We start from the raw sequence: 20,906 nt of genomic DNA, 5'->3' as shown, positions 1-20,906 counted from the left end.
ACTATTAAGGATAATAGGCGTGGATTTTTTAAGGATTTTTCTCAAGGACTATTAAGGATAATAGGCGTGGATTTTTTTAAGGATTTTTCTCAAGGATTAAGGATAATAGGCATGGATTTTTTAAGGATTTTTCTCAAGGACTATTAAGGATAATAGGCGTGGATTTTTTTAAGGATTTTTCTCAAGGACTATTAAGGATAATAGGCGTGGATTTTTTTAAGGATTTTTCTCAAGGACTATTAAGGATAATAGGCGTGGATTTTTTAAGGATTTTTCTCAAGGACTATTAAGGATAATAGGAGTAGATTTTTTAAGGATTTTTCTGAAGGTCTATTAAGGATAATAGGCGTGGAGTTTTCTCAAGGACTATTAAGGATAATAGGTGTGGATTTTTTAAAGAATTTTTCTCAAGGACTATAAAGGATAATAGGCGTGGATTTTTTTAAGGATTTTTCTCAAGGACTATTAAGGATAATAGGCGTGGATTTTTTAAGGATTTTTCTCAAGGACTATTAAGGATAATAGGCGTGGATTTTTTAAGGATTTTTCTCAAGGACTATTAAGGATAATAGGCGTGGATTTTTTAAGGATTTTTCTCAAGGACTATTAAGGATAATAGGCGTGGATTTTTTAAGGATTTTTCTCAAGGACTATTAAGGATAATAGGAGTAGATTTTTTAAGGATTTTTCTCAAGGACTATTAAGGATAATAGGCATGGATTTTTTAAAGAATTTTTCTCAAGGACTATAAAGGATAATAGGTGTGGATTTTTTAAAGAATTTTTCTCAAGGACTATAAAAGATAATAGGCATGGATTTTTTAAAGAATTTTTCTCAAGGACTATTAAGGATAATAGGCGTGGATTTTTTAAGGATTTTTCTCAAGGACTATTAAGCATAATAGGCGTGGATTTTTTAAGGATTTTTCTCAAGGACTATTAAGGATAATAGGCGTGGATTTTTTAAGGATTTTTCTCAAGGACTATTAAGGATAATAGGCGTGGATTTTTTAAGGATTTTTCTCAAGGACTAAAAAGAGGTATTTATACGTGTTATGAAAAACAAAAACACCATACAGTAGTACTTTATTCTTAAATAAACAATCCTTTAATAATGAGTTGATGAAAACATATTTAAAACTCTACTATAAAATTCAGTTATCATGGTATTTTTGGTTAAATGGGGAAGATGCAAACTTCGCATATTTTTTCTCGTAATTTTTTGATGGACGCATAAACTGCATCTCTACCCCTATCCAATAGTGAAAGATTCATCCAAATATCTTCATTCATTGCCGAGTTATGGCCATTTGAAGTGAACCTTGTGTCAAATGATAGCTGCTACACGATTCTGTTCGCCTGGTATGACAAATGGGAAAACTAAAGAAATTGCAATCCCATAAAAATAGAAAAAATGCAGATGCGTTGCCACATCGGCTACTGCTTTTGTAACGCCTTAAAGTATGCTCACCATTTCGCAAGCTAATATGGAAACACAAAGAAAACATAGTTGGCAACACTTCGGCATTTTTCTGTTTTTGGGCAGTTGCAATTTCTTCAGTTTTTCCATTTGCTGTACCAGGCAAACAGAATCGTGTAGCAGCTATCATTTGACACAAGGTTCACTTCAAATGACCATAACTCGCCGATGAACGTAGATATTTCGATGAAACTTTTACTATTGGATAGGGGGAGAGATGTAGTTTTTGTGTGTATCAGTTTATTAGGGGAACAAAATATTTGATATGTGGATTTTTACATTTTACTAAAAAATACCTCGAGTCGTTTTTTTTGACGGTTATTTTTTATGAAGCGAATATTTTTATTCGAGCATTAATCAACTTCTTGTCAATAGGGGGTGGATTTTTCAAGAATATTTTTGCCAGGATTATTAAGGATAATAGGCGTGGATTTTTAAAAAAATGTTTTGCAAGGATTATTAAGGATAATAGGCGTGGATTTTTAAAAAATGTTTTGCAAGGATTATTAAGGATAATAGGCGTGGATTTTTAAAAAATGTTTTGCAAGGATTATTAAGGATAATAGGCGTGGATTTTTAAAGAATTTTTTCGCCAGGATTATTAAGGGTAATAGGCGTGGACTTTCCAAGGATTTTTTTGCATGGATTATTAAGGATAATAGGCGTGGATTTTTTTGCAAGGACTATTAAGGATATTAGGTGTGGATTTTTAAAGATTTTTTTCGCAAGGATTATTAAGGATAATAGGCTTGGATTATAAGGAAAATTTTTGCAAGGATTATTAAGGATAATTAGATTGGATTTAAGAGATTTTTCGCAAGGATTATTAAGGACAATAGGCTTGGATTTCTAAGGATTTGTTGCAAGGATTATTAAGGATAATAGGAGTGGATTTTTAAAGAATTTTTTCGCCAGGATTATTAAGGATAATAGGCGTGGATTTTTAAAGAATTTTTGGCAAGGATTATTCAAGATAATAAGCGTGGATTTTTTAAGGATTTTTTTGCGAGGATTATTAAGGATAATAGGCGTGGATTTTTAAAGAATTTTTTCGCCAGGATTATTAAGGATAATAGGCGTGAATTTTTAAAGAATTTTTTTCGCCAGGATTATTAAGGATAATAGGCGTGAATTTTTAAAGAATTTTTTCGCCAGGATTATTAAGGATAATAGGCGTGGATTTTTAAAGAATTTTTTCGCCAGGATTATTAAGGATAATAGGCGTGGATTTTTAAAGAATTTTTTCGCCAGGATTATTAAGGATAATAGGCGTGGATTTTTAAAGAATTTTAAGGATTATTAAGGATATTTTCCCAAAATTTAAGAAAACTCGTTCCCAAAGAAATCATTTTTTTCTTAACCACTTGTCTTCACTTTCCTTTCCTTAAATTCTGTCGAAGCGTCCACACAATTTTTAAAAGCCCAAATAAATTTGTAGAGACATAAAGACAAAGCGTTATATTGTCATTCCGTAAGACGCGCACACACCCACATATCACGAGGGAAGGTGTATTCTACCTCCCCACAATAAATGTAAATCAAATGGAGCATAACACACACATGCAGGCACAAAAATACACAGGCACACACATAAACGTGATGATGGTATGAAGAATGTAACGAAGCATACCGGAAGCTGTGCCAAAATAAGAAAAAAAATTGTACGGCAGTGATTCGATTGTTGTTCAATTTAATTTGTACTCAGTCAGACAGACATTGTAAAGGAAAAGACATATAAATGTACATACACACACATACATACATGTAGACACACTCATACATATTCATAGTCAAGAAAATACACAATACTTTAATTGAGTCACATTCGATTTGTGTGTAAAAGGACAATGTAGGGATGGATTGGTAAATGTAAGGACTATATAAAGGGTGGGTCAAAAGATAAACTACAAAAATATAGTCTTCAAAAATCAGATATCCACACCTAATGTCTTAATAACTCCTGCTAAAAAATCTTCAAAAATCCACGATAACTGCCTTAAGAAACCTTTTAAAAAACGTTTTACAAAATTCCCGGCTATGGCCTGAAATTGCCACGCCTTTTGCCTAACCAACCCTCCGGAATAATTTCTTCACAAATTCAAGCATATTGCCTCCAAACCCTCTCCTGAAAATATTCCTTAAAAATTCCACGGCTATTGCCTTAAAACCTCTTCAGTAGAAATTTTCCTTAAAAATCTCTGTATATCGTCTAAATGGTCTTCTCTTCAAATAGTCTTTTAAAAAATTCCACACCCATTACCATAATAACCTCTCTCAGATTTGAACTGAAATATTTTTTCATAAGATATTAGAGAAGCTGACAAGTTTTTTTCTCTTAAAAATCCTTTTTTCGAAGCAAAATATTTTTCTTATAAAAAATCTGTAACGACCCTTCATTGGGCGCCATATTTTTACTCAACATGTTTCGATTTTATCTCGTCTTAAAGTGATCAAATTCTTTTGTTGTATGCCTCCGATAATCTCATCTCTAGAAAACTGTCCATTAACTTAGCGAACACCCTGTTATTAGAGTTTTTTCCCCACATAACCTCAACGACGACAATGTTCATGTGTGTGTGTACCAACCTACCACAAACATGTTCGAATAAATTATGTTACCCGTATCGACGACAAGGACAAGAAAACAAAGAGGAAGGGAGAGATGTTTTATAGGAAATCTCTAAGATATTGGTAAATTATTCCCCAAAAATCAATAAAGACTATAGGCCAGAGGATCAGTACCTCAAAATTCTTAGACCTTTCTGATCTATAGTCTTTATCGATTTTGTACACAATTTACCAATATCTTAAATATTTCCTATATAAAATCTCTCCTAGGAAATTTTTTGACAACCAAATACCAAGACCAAACGGTAGGGAAAGGTCGAAGGGCTTTTTATATGGGAGCTATATGTAAATCTCAAACGATTTCGACACACGTCCATCTAGACCCAATTCGGTACGTTATGCAAAATGTCCCAATCGAATAAACTTTGGGTGTTTGGGCGCCATTTAAGGGAAATCGGGTAATATTATATATGTGAGCTACATCAAAATCTGAACCGATTTCATAGAAACTTAACATACATCATAAATATGTTTAATTCAGTACGCTATGCAAAATTTCGTCTCAATCGAACAAGCTTTGTGTGTTTGGGCGCCATTTTTAGGAAATCGGACAAAGTTATATACGGGAACTATATTAAAATACCAATCGATGAAACTTGAATACACATTACTATTATCTCAATTCGGATCGCTGTGAAAAATTTCATCGCAATCGAAGAAACTTTGCTTGTTTGGGCGCCATTTAAGGGAAATCGCATAAAATAATATATCGGAGCAATATCTGAATCTGAACCGATTTTAATTAAACTTACCACACGTCTATCTAGACTCAATTCGATGACCTTTGCAAAATTTCTTACCTATCGGGCAACCTGTGCGCATTTGGGCGCCATTTACAGGAAATTTGACCAAAATATGTGTGGGAGTTATATCAAAATCCAAACCGATGTCAACAAAACTTAACACACATTAAACTAGACGTAATTCAGTACACTATGCTAAATTTTATCTCAGTCGGCCAAACCATGAGTGTCTGGGCGCCATTTAACGGAAATCGCAAAAAAAATATATATGGGAGCTATATTGTCTTAATCGAACAAACATTGGGTATTTGGGCGCCATTCATGTGTATCAAAATCCCAACCGATTTCAATGAAACTGTCCACACTTCTATCTAGACTCAATTCGGTACACTATGCTACATTTAATGTCAATCGGAAAACTTTGAGCGGTTGGGCGCCATTTACAGGAAATCAGACCAATATTTATTTGAGAGCTATATCTAATTCTAAACTGATTTAAATGAAAGGTAACACACGTCCATGTAGATTTAATCCGATACGCTATACAAAATTTCGTACGAATCGGACAAACGTGGAAAGTAGGGTGCACCATTTACATGAAATCAGACAAAGCTATGTGTGAGAGCTATATCAAAATCTGAACAGATTTCAATGAAACTTAACACAGTTTAGCACTTGATACTAAATTTCATGTCAATCGGACAAACTTTGGTTGTTTGGGCGCCATTTACAGAAAATCGGACCAAAATATTTATGGGAGCTATATCTAATTCTTAACGGATCTCTATGAAACTTAATACCAGTTCATCTAGACTTAATTCAATACGATATTCTAAATTTCATCTCAATCCAACAACAATTGGGTGTTTGGGCGCCATTTATAAATAATCGGACGAAGCTATATATGGGAGCTATATCAAAATCTAAACCTATTTCAACAAAACTTAACACACATATAACTAGACTCAATTCAATACGCCATGCAAAATATCGTGTCAATCGGACACACATTGGGCATTTGGGCGCCATTTACAAGAAATCGGATAAAATTATATATGGGAACTATAAAAATATATCAACCGATTTCAATGAAAATTAACACACGTCCATCCAAACTTAATTCAATAGGTTATGCAAAATTGCATGTCAATCGTACAAACTGTTAGCATTTGGGCGCCATTCGTAAAAAAAATCTGTAAATCTAGACGCATTTCAACCAAAGTTAACACACGCCTATTAGGTTTAATACGATACGCTGTGAGAAATTTCGTCACATCCCAATGACGGTCTACGTTTCGGTGAAGCCCTCATATAACGGTAAAATTCGGCCCGATCGAACTCTTTGTTCTCTTTGTCAGATTTTATTATGTTTTTTTTGGAAATCAAAACAAAAAACCAAACAAAAAAAAAACGTTTAACCATTAAAGAGTTCTGAATGGCCTAAAATTGGTTCTCTCACCAAAGTGTGGTCTGATGAAGGCCACAAAAATCATTGAGAAAATTACCGGAAATTCCAAATAGTAATTGTACAACATTAAATAATTGTTGACAAATATTATAGCACTGAATCCCCCACCTCCTCCACCACCCACCATGCAAAAACAAACACACAAAATACCCCTATACGACCATAGCCCACACACACACAGAAAACACAATTCATTCAAGGACGTTAAAGTTGTTTAATTTTTGGGTTTAGTTTCCATTCATTCATACGTTCGACCGCCCGTCTGTCGATTGGAACTGTCAGCCATCCACTTCCTCCCTACACAATTCTATTGCGGATAGTCGATAGGCTGCGGAGAGACGTACGGAGAACTGGCTATTTTGTTTATTTCTAAGTTAACTTTAAGTTGTTGTCATTGTGTATTGAACAGCATCGATTTTGTGGAGGTATTCGATTCGGATTTCTTTGCTTTTACGTTCGGTCTTTAAGGCAACAAATTGTAGACATTGTGGATGCATTGTGGGGCTGATTGTGTAGCCGAATCTGTATCTGGTCTTTAGTTTTAGTTCGATTTTTTTTGTTTTTGTTTAGATTATATCTGGCCTATACCCATACAAAGACACACGTCAATCTACTACATACACCCTCACACAAATAAACAAAAACACACACATATACATATGTACACACATACGTTTTTTTCCAGCAATATCAAGATGTTCCACTTTTGGGCTACTTTTTGTTGTTGTTGTTTCGTTGTTGTTGTTCTTAGTCAAAACATTAGTTATGGTTTTTCGTTACAACAACAACAACAGCAGCGACAATAACAATAAAAATTCCCTCGACACTACTTATGAGGTCAGATTTTGAGGTTTATTTTTTGTTTCTGCACTTGGCTTCATTCTACCGCTCGCTCCTGCCTCCGCCTCAGTTCGTATGTCTGCTGGGCTTTATTGTGGTTGATGTTGTTGTTTTTGTTGTTATTATTGTAGCACTTTGGCAATTTGATTGAACCATTGGCAAAAAACACAACAACATATCGACCACCACACTCTCTCCCACACACATACTCACAAGGACAGGCAGACATATTTCTTTTCCTTTAAACGCTTCTTTGTTCCAATTCATTTGTATTTTCATTTCGATTTTCCCTTAAATCGCATTAGCTTAATTTGATGATGGTATTTTCTTGTGGAAAATTGGAAAACATGTTTTCATTTTCATATGTGAGTTATGTATGTTTGTATGGTAGTCGATCTGATCTGTCGTTTATAAAATTTATGAGAGTTTGATCGGTCATTATCTGAAATATTACCAAATAGAAATTAAATGATATTCCTTATAGGTCAGGTCAAAAGGTTGGGGGGAATACAAAATTGTGTTTTGAAATACTTCTCAAATATGTCAACCTCTATGGGTTGCGCATTCAAAATTCTTGAAATCGAGAATATCTACTACAATGAAGTTTTTTACCTTTTGAAGAAGTGAAATATTAAATTACAGACCTTTATTTTGAAAAATTCGGATATGTCAAAACATGGACCTAATTGGAAATTTTCGGTTGTTCTTGTGTTTGTTGAAATAATTTAAAAAAATAGTCCAAAATGAAAAGTATTAAAATCCAAGAAAAAATACTTCGGACAGAAATCAAATTGGTGTAGAGGGTCCTTTAACTTTTTTACATCCGCGCACCTCATAGTACCCAATTAAAAAAACCCATGCGCCTCATAGTACTCTGAAAAAAAATTGTTTAAAAAATGAACGCCTTTAAAAACCCCATAGGAAACTAATTAAAAACATGCGCACCTCTAATAGACCCCTAGAATAATATGTTTAAAAAATCTACACCTCCAACAGACCCCTAGAAAAATATATTAAAAAATTAACGCCTTTAATAGACACATAGAAAAATATGTCTAAAAAATCCCGATTCTAAAAGGCCCCTAGAAAAATAATTTAAAAAAATCCATGCCTATAGATAGACCCTAAAAAATATTAAAAAAAAAATCGACGCCTATTGATAGATCCTCATAATTAATTGCATTATTCTAGACGCATATCTCCCAACCTATGTTAGTGTAGTTCGAGTTCTCAGAGATTAAAAATTTTCTAGCTGAATATTTGCAAATTTTTGACATAGCCCCCAACTAAAGGTCCCATCCCATTTGAGCTGCTGTAAAGTTCCTGATAGCATTTTCCAACAATTCACTCTACAGCCTGGAGACTTCCGCATAACCCAGTCTATAGACTTCCTCTTTAGATGGCCTATAGACTCCCCCTTCGGCTGACCTATAAATTCCCTACTTAGCTGGTCATAGACTCCCACTTCACCACCCTTAGACTACCTCTTCAGCTCGTCTATGGACACACACTATACAGGTAGTCTCTCTCTCTCTTCAGCTCGTCTACAGAATCAAACTTCAGCTCATCTATGGACTCCTAGCCTTAATATCGTTTAAAAATTCCTTGCCTTCAGCTTGCCTATAGTCTCCCTGCCTTCTGCTCGCCTACAGACCCCCTGCCTATAGTTCGTCCCTCTTCAGCTCCTCTACAGAATCCCACTTCAGATTTTCTATAGACTTCCAGCCTTTACAGTGTTTATAGACTCCGCGGCATCAGCTTGTCTATAGGCTCCTTGCCTTCAGGTTGCATATAGTCTCACTACCTTCTGCTCGTCTAAGACTTCCTATCTGCACCTCGTCTATATCCTCCCTCTACTGCTCGTCTAGATTCCCAACCTTTAGTTCGTTCATAGACTCCCACTTCAGTTCGTCTATAGACTCCTTGTAATTTCAGGTTCTGGGAGAATGAAATACCACCTTACAGAAATCGTCGATATATACCCATGTTTCAATACAGCCTCCCTATAAGAGTATCGACAACTGCTGAGTGTTTTTAAGGCCCTTGAGCCGTTTTCCAACTGAAGTGGATCTATTTTGTTTTCTCAGAAATTGAAAACTTCTTAGCAGAAAACTTTAAATGTAGGTCCACGTTTGCGATCATTATACCCTACACAACTATGTTGTCAGGCTATTATCGATTTGTATGGCTCCAAGAGTTTGTAACGCCGCGATATATTGGTCCTACTCCCACCTTTTAGTGCAACGGTCATACCTCGACTAGCTGAGTCGATTTAACATAGGTGTTCGTTCATTATAATATGTAAGCACGATACAGGCAACAGTTGTGGACTAATCGTCACGAAAATTTGAATGTAGATTCGGTTCTGGCCAAAGAAGACCCCTATTGTTTTTGCCATTGATCACTCAATAATTAGGAGATGAAATGGACCAAAAACATTATTTTTGTCGGTTGTTCTGGACCCAAACATCACGCAACATTATGCACAGAGAAATGTGTATGACATGAAATTTGATGAAGATCGGTCAATATGGACTCGGATTTTTGTTTAAAAAATGACAACATTTCTATTCTATGGCATACAGAAGCATATAGACCAGAGATGTTGATAGTATATCCAAGAGGAGAAGATGACCTTTTATTTGATTTTATTTATATGTATATAGTCTACGTATTCGCATACTGTTTAGTATTATAGCTAAAAATTTTTCAATAAACTTCCGGTTATGGACAAGGACGACACCTCGAGCCTTTGGTGGTGATCAGATGAATTTGAAGAGTTTGAAATTGACTGTTTTGGATAATGTTCGGTCAAAGAACCAAGATTTGTGTATGTGTAAATGTTCACTTCGGAAAAGTTGACAGCGTAAAAAAGAGGAACTTTTGACCTCTAATATAATACAAATTCTATTGTACACTAAAGTCTACATATTTTAGTGTTGTTTAGTATTACAATAATTCTACTAAAAATTAAAATATCGCGAAATAATATTGCTATGGCCCAGAATATAGATCCGCAGAAAATTCCAGTTCAGTGTTCGTTGAGTTTGGTATCATATAGATGGCCACACCCGTCTATTCTACTCAGCTCAGTCACCTCAAAATATTAATCGGTGACCAATCAGGTAAATAGCTACCGCACCCAGAATATTTGGTCTTGGTATAGTCCCCATACTCGTTTTCGGTATTGTCAAGGTTTCCTTCGAAATGGCTGTACTTTGTCATTCTGTTATCTGTTCCTCGCGCCTAGCCTCCATAACAGGTTTCCAATTGATTTGAGCAATTTTTGTTAAACAAAATGACTGCAATTTTGAATTTCCGATATAAAATACATAATAATAGAAAATAAGATATTTTGATAGTGCATTTCAGGAGATAAAATACCTCTTGGAAGATAATGCTCAATAGAAGCCGATATTTTGACTTATATATTATTATATTTTTATAAATATTCTAGGCTTGTAATTCTTGAGAAAAATATTATTTAGAAAAAATCCGCCATGTAGTCCTTCAGATAAAATAATTTTTACAATGTAAGATATGTGGATCTTTAGAAAATATATTTGAAAGCAAATCAGATTTATAGCCATTGAGAAAAAAATTAAAAAATAAGTGTTAAATTCCTTCAGAACAACAAAATTAAAAAGTCACCCTTATAGTCCAAAATAATATATTTTATTTTCATGTGAAAAAATTAAATATATTAAGGCCTATGGTCCCTGGTAAAAAAAATATTATTAAGTTACTATTTAAAAATCAATTTTTATTTTTTTTATAGATGGTCCATAATTTATTTTTACATCAATACTCTGATTGATGAAACATTTATTGTGACCCGAAAATTCAAATACATACATTACCTGGATGGTAGTTCGCAAAAAACTCCTTCCTACTTCCACACAACAATTCATATTTTCCGAATCATTGTAAATGATTGCATGTGTAGTTGCATGCTATAAAAAGCCTTACATAAATTACAACAACAACTATAAACCTAGGCACCTTCGCCATTACATATCCTCCAGATCCGCAAACAATGTAAAGCGAAACACACACACGAACACAACACCTTTCCAGCGGATTTTGCGCATAAATTTTGACCCAACCAATCAAAAATAGATCACAACAAACAATTTTTAAAAATCGCACACTGAAAAGGGGAATATTTCTATTTGGGTTTAAACACAATAAAACTCCGAGAAAAGAGAACAAACATTCCGTTATTATCGTCAAAATAAATATTTAAAGCCTTTTGACGGGGAAAAAACTGTGTGCGAAACAGGGGTTGTTGATGGCTGGCTGGTTCATTTCCAGTGCCCATCACTCATTCATGAAGAATATTGAAGTTCCGACTTCTTGTTTTTTTTAGATTTTGGGTAAAAATGCCACCACAATCCGACTACACACATTCAAATATATCACAACAACTACAACAAACAACAAATGGGCGGAGCTATTACAAATTATAAAACCCCCCACCACCTAACCGAAACGACCGAGTTAAGGCCGTTGCTTTCATCGCTTTATGGCCTGTAATTCAAAATAAATGACGCCCCTTTTTTCGTCTTTACTGGATTCGAATGCCAGCGGCTCGACAATAATTACAACAACAACAAGCAACGATAGATGTATTATGAGCACCAGAACTCAGTAGAGAGTAAGCCAGCCAGCCACCTATCAACCACCATCATCATCGTCGTAGATAAGGAAGGTTTGTTGTGTAGAGAAATTGTATGGGACATTTGAAATTCTCTCTTGGATTTTGTAGAGTTTCTCAGTTTGCAATCTCGGAAGATGAAAAGCCCTTTTGCATATGGAGCATCTTATGGGAAGTACAGTGGGCAAATTAATTAAACATTTTTCGCAAAGTTTTTTTTTTCAAACCCTAAAAAATATTTTTAAACCAGTAGGGAAAGTAGTAAAGTCTATATCTAAATCTGAACCGATTTTTACTAAACTTAGCACACATAATTTTGGACCTAGTTCAGTACAATATACCAAATTTCGTGCAAATCGAAAGAAATATATAGGGACTTTGGTGCCCTTTTACCTTTAATCGCACGAAACTATATACGGGAGCTATATCTAAATCTGAACCGATTTTCACGAAACTTAGCACACTACATTCTGGGCCCAATTCAGTACCCTATGCCGAATTTCGTGCAAATCGAAAGATATATTGGGACTTTGGTGCACCATTTTCATAAAATCGGGCGAAACTATATATGGGAGCTATATCTAAATCTGAACTTGGCACACATCATTCTGAACCTAATTCAATAACCTACGCCAAATTTCGTACAAATCGATAGGTATATAGGGACTTTGGTGTCCCATTTACCTTTAATCGGACGAAAATATATATGGGAGCTATATCTAAATCTGACCCGATTTTTTCGAAACACATCATTCTAGACATAATTCAGTACCCTATGCCGAATTTCGTACAAATCTAAAGATATATAGAGACTTTGATGCCCCTTTTACCTTAAATCGGACGAAACTATATACGGGAGCTATATCTAAATATGAAACGATTTTCTTGAAACTATGCAAAATTTCGTGCAAATCGAAAGATATATAGAGACTTTGATGCCCCTTTTACCTTAAATCGGACGAAAATATATACGGGAGCTATATCTAAATCTGAACCGATTTTGAGGAAACTTTACACACATCATTCTGGACCCAATTCAGTGCCCTATGCAAAATATCGTGCAAATCGAAAGATATATAGGGACTTCGGTGCACCATTTACCTTAAATCGGACGAAACTGTATACGGGAGCTATATCTAAATCTGAACCGATTTTCACGAAACTTAGCACACATCATTCCAGACTCAATTCAGTACCCTATGCCAAATTTCGTGGAAATCGATAGATAGATAGATAGATATATAGGGACTTTGGTGCACCATTTACATATAATCCGACGAAAATATATATGGGAGCTATGTCTAAATCTGAAGCGATTTTCACGAAACTTAGCACAAATAATTCTGGACCTAATTTAGTACCCCATGCCAAATTTCGTGCAAATCGAAAGATATATAGAGACTTTGGTGCACCATTTACATAAAATCGGACGAAACTATATAAGGGAGCTATATCTAAATCTGGACCGATTTTCATGAAACTTAGCACACGTCATTCTGGACCCAGTTCAATACCCTAAACCAAATTTCGTGCAATTCGAAAGATATATAGGGTTTTTGGTGCACATTTTCATAAAATCGGACGAAACTATATACGGGAGCTATATCTGAGCCGATTTTTACAAAACTCAGCATATATCATGCCAGACTTAATTCAGTACGCTATGCCAAATTTCGTCCAAATCGAAGGATATATAGGGACTTCGGTACACCATTTACCTTAATCGGACGAAAATATGTATGGGAGCTATATCTAAATCTGAAACGATTTTTCCCAATTTCAATAGGATTCGTCCTTAGGCATTTGGCCTGAGGACGACCCCTATTGAACCCTAAGTGAGCTGTGCCAAATTTCATCCAAATCGAATCATAAATGCGACCTGTACTTTGTTTACAATTTAACATCTGCAGATGGACAGACGGACGGACATGCATAAATCGACTCTGAAAGTGATTCTATGCATATTCTCAAAAGAAACTATGTGTCTATCTCGTTTCCGTTTGCCTGTTACAAACATATGCACAAAGACATTATACCCTGTAGCACAGTGATAGATAGATCGATAGACCATGAAAAAATATCTTAAAAAAATTCAAACCCTAAAATATTTTTTTTTTCAAAATCCGCTGTACTAAAATGCCTACTATCTTGAGTTTGGATTTTCTCTCTCTGTCTCCCAGCCACTCATTGCTGTGAGAGCAAAGCTTTCACCCCTTAGCACAAAGCTGGCATTTACAGAGAGCAATAATCCGTTCACCCATCCAGCCATCCATCCATCGGTATGGGGTGTTACTTTGTAGCTCCAAACATTTTGGCAAAGCAACAAATATTCTTGGGCATGCTCAAATGTCATCCAATTGTCATTTGTATTGGTGTGGTGGTCGTCGAGGTGGTGGTGGTATTCGGTTGTGGAACCAATGCCAACAAAGTAAGGAATGGAGTGCTGACTGCCCGGCATCGGAACGAGAGATTTGCTGCCAAAATAAGAATTCCAGTAAGAATTGATACCGCAACGCGTAACGACGACCACGACGAAACGAAGACGAGACGAGTAACAAAAACAAAAACAACACCTAACAGAAAAACCAAAACAAGAAGAAGACGGCGAAACGAAACGACAAATCGCGAAGCTCAGCTATTTGACCAATATATACCTGGAAAAAGTGCTTGACTCGGCCATTCTTGGGGCAGACAGACAGACGGACACCCCACTGTTGCAAATAGGCAAAAAAACGCAAAAAACAAGAGTCCATATCCCGTTAGTCGTTATCGCCAACTCTTTAACAACGGTTGCTAAAATGCCAATAGTCTGAAAAACAACAGAAGTAGCGGCATCGGGTTCTTTTGGAAAATAAAAATTTGAAAAAAAACTGCTGAGTTTTGAAAAAAATAAAAAAAAGGAAAATATAATTTTGGAAACCTAAACGATATTGAATTTCCGTTAAAAAAATAATTTTTTGAAAATTAAGCAATAAATTTGAAAACAAAAAAATCAAGTGAAAATTGAAACCCCTCTCGGAACGATATCGAATGTGTGTAACAAAGTGAAATTTAAAGGCAAAAGATTTCCAAACGAAACAAAAAAAACCAAAATCCATTTTGCATGATTTCGAAATTGTTTTGAAAATCAAAGTTGCGGGCCTGCCTTTGCTTAGTTTAGTTCTTTGTGATATCGAATTACCCACCAAAAAAATTCTCTTCAATGAAAATGGAGGATCCAAACCTCGCTGACCAGTATGTACAAGAGTTTGTGCTCGAGCATCTGGAGGATGGTACCTCGGCACCGGTTGGTGTCAAACGTGAAGATCACAGCCCGACAGCGGTGGCCAAGATTACCTGGACCGCAGAACCGGCTGCCATGGCGCCGGAGGATGAAGAAACCGCCGTTGAGCCGCTGATCAAAATGAGATCATTTTCCACAAATTGGTCGCACATGGATGAGAGGCGTCTGCAGCCATTGTCACCACCACCGGAGATCTATACCCATGGACCGATGACGGGTCAGGCTATACTCGTGAATACCTCAGTACCGGGTGGGGTACCATCAACACCCCCCGAAACACCACCTGTTATTGGCTCTCCAACGGGTAGTACCTGTGCTCAGGCTTATGCTGGGGTCCCAGCTTCACACTATGCCACCCACCACAGACCCCCACCCAGCAGTGCTGGGCTGACACAGGAAATGATGTGGCTACCCAACTCTATGCGTACCGATCCTCAACCGCTCGACTTAAGGCCACTGGCCGGTCCCAGCCAGGAGGAGGAATGGGAAAGGCATCGCGAGTACATGCAATCTGTGGCCGCCGCCAATCACCACCACAGCCATCATTTGCATTTGCAGCAAAATCAACATCCCCACCATCATCATCATCATTTCCAGCACCTGGAACACCTGGCTCCGATCAATATGCATCCCTCGCCCTATCACAATATCGCCAATTGTCCACCCACCAGCTCCTCGGGATCCCTGCTACACAATGCGCCCTCAAATGGCGGTCATCAACATTCCACGAATCGGCCCACCTCGGTATGTTCAACGCGATCCTCAACAAATTCCCCGCGTACCGTTTCCGGACACTATTCCACATCGAGCCAATTGGGTATAGACGATTGTATCGATGACGACCTCCTAACCACCCTCTCAGTGCGGGAGCTAAACAAACGTCTTCATGGTTGTCCGCGCGAAGAAGTTGTGCGGCTAAAGCAAAAAAGGCGAACCCTTAAAAATCGCGGCTATGCACAAAATTGTCGCTCAAAACGTCTAATGCAGCGTCACGAATTGGAAAAGACCAATAGGCAGTTAAATCAGGATCTGCATCGTTTGAAATTGGAATACACACGGGTTTGCCAAGAGCGGGATCAGCTGAAACAGCGTTTGCAATCGAGGAATGGTTCGAGTTCCTCACCAACGACGGCATCAGCAGCAGCAGGAGGGGCGGGGGCGACGGGTAGTGCCGTCATTGCCTTGAATCCCTCAAGTGGTGGTCCAAGTTCCCAACAACAGTTGACCAGCGAAAATCAGAGCTCACCCGAATTCTATCTCTGACGTCAATTAGCAGCAGCTGCCAATGGTCATCATGCACATCCTCATCCCCATCATCATTCTCAGCATCATCATCATAATGTTGTGGCGGCCGCTGCTGCAGCAGCAGCTGTTGCAGCTCGTGATCATCATCATGGTTCAGGTCATCAGGCCCATCAATGGACCTCATCGGCCAGATATCAACAGCAGCATATGATGCAGCAACAAGCGAATTCCGTTGCTGGTTCCACCGCCGCCGCCGCTCTTCATGGTCCCCATCAACAGCCTCAACAGGCCATTCTGCAACCCCAACCTGCAACAGCCGTTGTAAATTAAATTATCACCTGGAAGGCTGTTCATCGGCATCAGCATCAACTGCAAAATTTGCTCCAAGAAACATAAAGTATACGTTCTGAGGTAAGCTAGAGGGTATGAAGTGATTTCCGCTCCCTTTTATCGCGAATCGATTTGATTTAATCTAAATGACATTTTTTTTGTTAATTCCAAAAATATAAGTTTTCCATAAAAATGGCAAAGGTCGGAAGAAGTGAAAGAGAGTTTTATAGAACAGGATTTTCAGGATTTTTATTGATTTCAAAATAAGTAGCTATGAAAAAATGGCCAAAGGTTAAGAGGAGGTTCTAAATATGAAATTCAAATTTTAGGGTCTTTGGTTTTTAACTCGTCCTGGGCAGCTAACCTCGGTGAAGCTCGATATGACTATATCGAAAAATATTAACTTCTATTTTGAGTCTTTTCAAAACATGATCCAACAAAGGCCACGGCTGCAAAGGATACCTAGGCTTTTAACAAAATAGCTCAATTTATTCATATGTGACCTGGTGAGGATTATTATGACAAAAATGTTTTCACATAGCTCAATACCTGGTTCAGATATCATGTCTACGACAGATTTAAACTCACATAGGTATTCTTGATAAATCTCGCGACTCTAACACAACAACCAAGTTCTCAAAACCCCTTGGTGAACTGGGGAGAATTATTCGGATTAATATGTCTTCAAAGGGCTTAAAATCTACTTGTTTACCAGCTTGTACACAACGGATATAACCTCACATACGTATTCTTTATGACGTATATTCAAGCATAGGTAAATAATCCAGCAAATCTATATTATTATTCTGCTGCCATATTATTACCTGCTTCAGCCAAATTGTCTACGATGGATGTACCATGTTTTCAAAACCTTTTAGCAAACTGACGACGAATATTCGGGCTAATATGTCAGGTCAACAACTGTTTCAGCCACCATTTCTAGGACAGATTTAGAATCACCCAGGTATTCTTGTATCCCATCGGATTCATTCATTCGTAACTTTGAGCAGCTGTTTTAAAAGTGACACTTTTCTCACTGGGCCTTTGGGTCCATGTACTTCAATCAAACTGTTCCACGCTTCTTTTGAAAACTGAACCGAAGTTACGCTCAATAGGGTCGCTTCAATTGCCATAATTCTAGAGGAATATTTTTCTGACAAAAATGTTTTCACAAAGCATAATATCGACTTCAGCTATTTTATCTTCGAATTTATACTCACACAGATATTCTTGTATTCCATCGCTGTTTTAAAGTGACACTTTTCTAACTGGGCCTTTGGGTCCATGTACTTCAATCAAACTGTTCCATGCTTCTTTTGCCGACTTACAGCTCTGAAAGCTAGCATTAGCCAGCTTGTCTGCGACGTATATAAACTCACACAGGTATTCTCGTACCCCATCGGTTTCATTCATTCACAACTGTTTTAACAGTGACTCCTTTTTCACTTGTTCTTTTGGTCCATGTACTTTAATCAAACTGTTCCATGCATCTTTTGCCGATTTACAGCTCTTAAGGGAGAAACACATAAAAGAACTTCAGTCATGGCTTGTTAAGTTGGATTTATTTCATTCTTAAATCCTCGTATGTGTGTTCCCCTTTAAAGCTGAACCGGAGTGAGGTTTCAATTACCTTCATTCAAGAGATTGGTAGCTCCGAAACAATGGAACGGTTCCGCGAGAATTATTCTGACAAATAAGACTTCACATAGCTTAATACCTGCATTAGCCAGCTTGACTATGACTCCCACAGGTATTCTTGTATCCCATCGGCTTTATTCACCTGCATTAAACAATGACACCTTTTTCTCTGGGTCTTTTGGTCCGGCTCCAATTTTTGGTCCATCATTTAAACTGTTCCATGCTTCTATTTACGACTTACAGCTCTTTATGTATGAAAGCTAAACTCGAGTGCTGCTCAATAAAATCATTACCATTGCATACTTATTAGAGCCTAGTTCAAACTAAATATTCCGAAAAAGGGACGATCGGTACTAGATCTGGTTCTTTCGTTTCATCTTCTACCTTTTGCAACAATCGTTCTTTTTAAATGAATGGCCTAATTTCGTTTTCGGAGAGAGACGAAGAAGGTCGAACCGTTTCAGGAACAACATTGTCCAACGCTACTTCATTACTCGATCTTTGAATCGATTTAATTTATTCAAACTGTTCCATGCCACTTTTGCCAACTCATATCTCTTTTTTAAAACTAACTCATAATTTTCGTCATCAAAAAATACTTCCCACAGATTTCGGTGAACAAGTTCTGTCTTCATCTACCATCACTTGAAATTTAAGTTTCTCAATACTGTTTATCTAAATCGTTCCGTTCATTGGCCAAATTAAGTTAGGACTACGAATTACCTAGATCCTCTTGCGGAGTTAACTGAAAAATGTTTGAACTGCTCCAGGAATGAGATAACCCAAATCTACTTTATTCAATCGCAGTTACACCTTCCTCCCTGGGCCTTTTGGGCCGATATACTTTAATCAAACTGTTCCATGCTTCTTTAGCCGACATACTAATGAATGAAAACTGTTCCGGAATCGTTGCCATTGCAATTTTATCATGTATTTTCCACACAAAATTTTTATCTGCAGTCTCGTCCTCGAAGATGACCTTTGCAAACACCATGATTCGTAATTTATTTCTGCCTGGTTTCTCAATATTGTACATTTAAGATATTTAGTTTGATGATTCCTCCGAAAATTAATCGATCTTCGGCTAGCAATTGGATTTCAATTTTCGATGGTATTGGAGAGTATAAAGGGTACAGCGCAAATGTGATTGAAAATTGAGCCCACAAATGTATGGCTCAAACTTCAATATAGGTCCGCGAAATACTCCTAATTTCTTTAATATCTTTTGACATCGGAAATTTTGATTGAGGTCTCACTGTTGTATTCTAGTTTCTTCTTTCTCCATTTTTTATTTATTTTAATTTTTCACTTCTTTGTTTGCGGAAATATTCTTTGTCTCTTACCTTGATCTAAATTTCATGTTGGTGACTTCTTTTCAACTAGTTTCGGTTTTTTGTTTTATTCTTCTTCCAACCTCAATATATCATTGACCCAATTACGCTTACCTCTTTCGCAAGTGGAACTTGAAACAAAAAAAAAAAACAATTCCGTATCTTAACCAAGAAAAAATTCGATGCCAGTGGAAAATTTATATGAAAATATATGAACCAGCTAACTCAGATGGAAAAATGGACCTGCGAAAATGAATTTTACAATACATAAGGGCTAGGGGACATAAGCTCTTATATGATCTCACGAGAAAATTTCCTCCAGATATAGTTCCTCAACTGATATTATGTCAGTTTTATTGGTTATTTTATTGAAAAGGAAATTTTTGGAGTTTAAGGTTTTAATCCAATTTTATTTATTAGGAGTTCCCATTTTTAACAGTTCCCCTACTGACTAATATGCATATTACTTAAGGGGGAACACATACAAGGTTACAGACCTGGCATGTTATGTTGGCTTTGTATGAATTTTCATTTTATAAAGGAGTATCAGAGTCATACTTGATTTTGGAAGCCGTTCTCCTTTATTCTTTTACAATAAAGGAAGCCAACTTAACATGCTTGAAGTCCTCGTATGTATTTCCTCCTTTATATCCTGGTGACTTCTTCAGCTCATACCTCTCTTCGATTGAACAAAATGCATAAGGAACCAGCTATAGGGTAATAGCTTTGCCTTATCACAATATTCCCATCCGCATTACAATTTAACAAACAATTTATAAACAAATTAAAAAAAATCACACACCTAATTGTTGATAAGTTTTGCAGGCGATTTGAAACATTGTTGTATATTTTCACCTCTCCAACACCCTTGGAAAGATGAAATTGAAATCAAATCATGTGAAATCGTATTACATCGCATTCGATTTGAATGTAATCAATAATAACAATAACACCAGTCGGACAGGTTGATGATACCCGCCAGTAGATGTATGGGTGACCACAGAAAGGGTAGAAAGAAGAGTTAATGGGAAACCGAGCTATGATTACAAAGGTTATTTGAGTTCATTGTACACTATAGAATGTCATTGCTGGAAAAAGAGGCACGTTTTGAGTGACGTGCATGTTTCTGTTTTGATTTTTCTATTGCTATTCATAATAAAAAAGAGGTGACAATTTGCAAAAAACCGACAAACAAACATGTGTAAATATTGAAATATAAATGTATTTAAAAAATATGAGGACATTCTCTACTTTGTTGCAAAAA

General features: G+C 36.6%; 1 protein-coding gene across 1 annotated transcript; it reads left to right on the top strand.

Annotated features, from left to right (window-relative positions):
- The first annotated feature begins 15,001 nt into the window (after positions 1-15,001).
- On the top strand, positions 15,002-16,673 carry LOC133331961 (lateral signaling target protein 2 homolog). The gene is made up of 2 exons (XM_061540348.1): positions 15,002-16,305; positions 16,372-16,673. Exons 1-2 carry the CDS (start codon positions 15,018-15,020, stop codon positions 16,671-16,673), a joined length of 1,590 nt encoding a protein of 529 aa, XP_061396332.1. The 5' UTR covers positions 15,002-15,017.
- The last annotated feature ends 4,233 nt before the right edge of the window (positions 16,674-20,906 follow it).

This window comes from Musca vetustissima, unplaced genomic scaffold (assembly GCF_032173495.1).
Source record: "Musca vetustissima isolate MV318-11 ecotype Yass unplaced genomic scaffold, APGP_CSIRO_Mvet_v1 utg3401, whole genome shotgun sequence".
NCBI classification, from domain to species: Eukaryota; Metazoa; Arthropoda; class Insecta; order Diptera; family Muscidae; genus Musca; species Musca vetustissima.
Note: the sequence above shows the minus strand (reverse complement) of the source record. Positions and strands in the feature narration are given on the sequence as shown.

What these genes read in the sequence shown, in the direction of transcription:
- LOC133331961 (XM_061540348.1), top strand. Translation starts at nt 15,018, where the DNA reads ATGAAAATGGAGGATCCAAACCTCGCTGACCAGTATGTACAAGAGTTT. An exon ending in TCCCTCAAGTGGTGGTCCAA is followed by an intron (nt 16,306 to 16,371) that starts GTTCCCAACAAC and finishes GACGTCAATTAG; the next exon opens with CAGCAGCTGCCAATGGTCAT.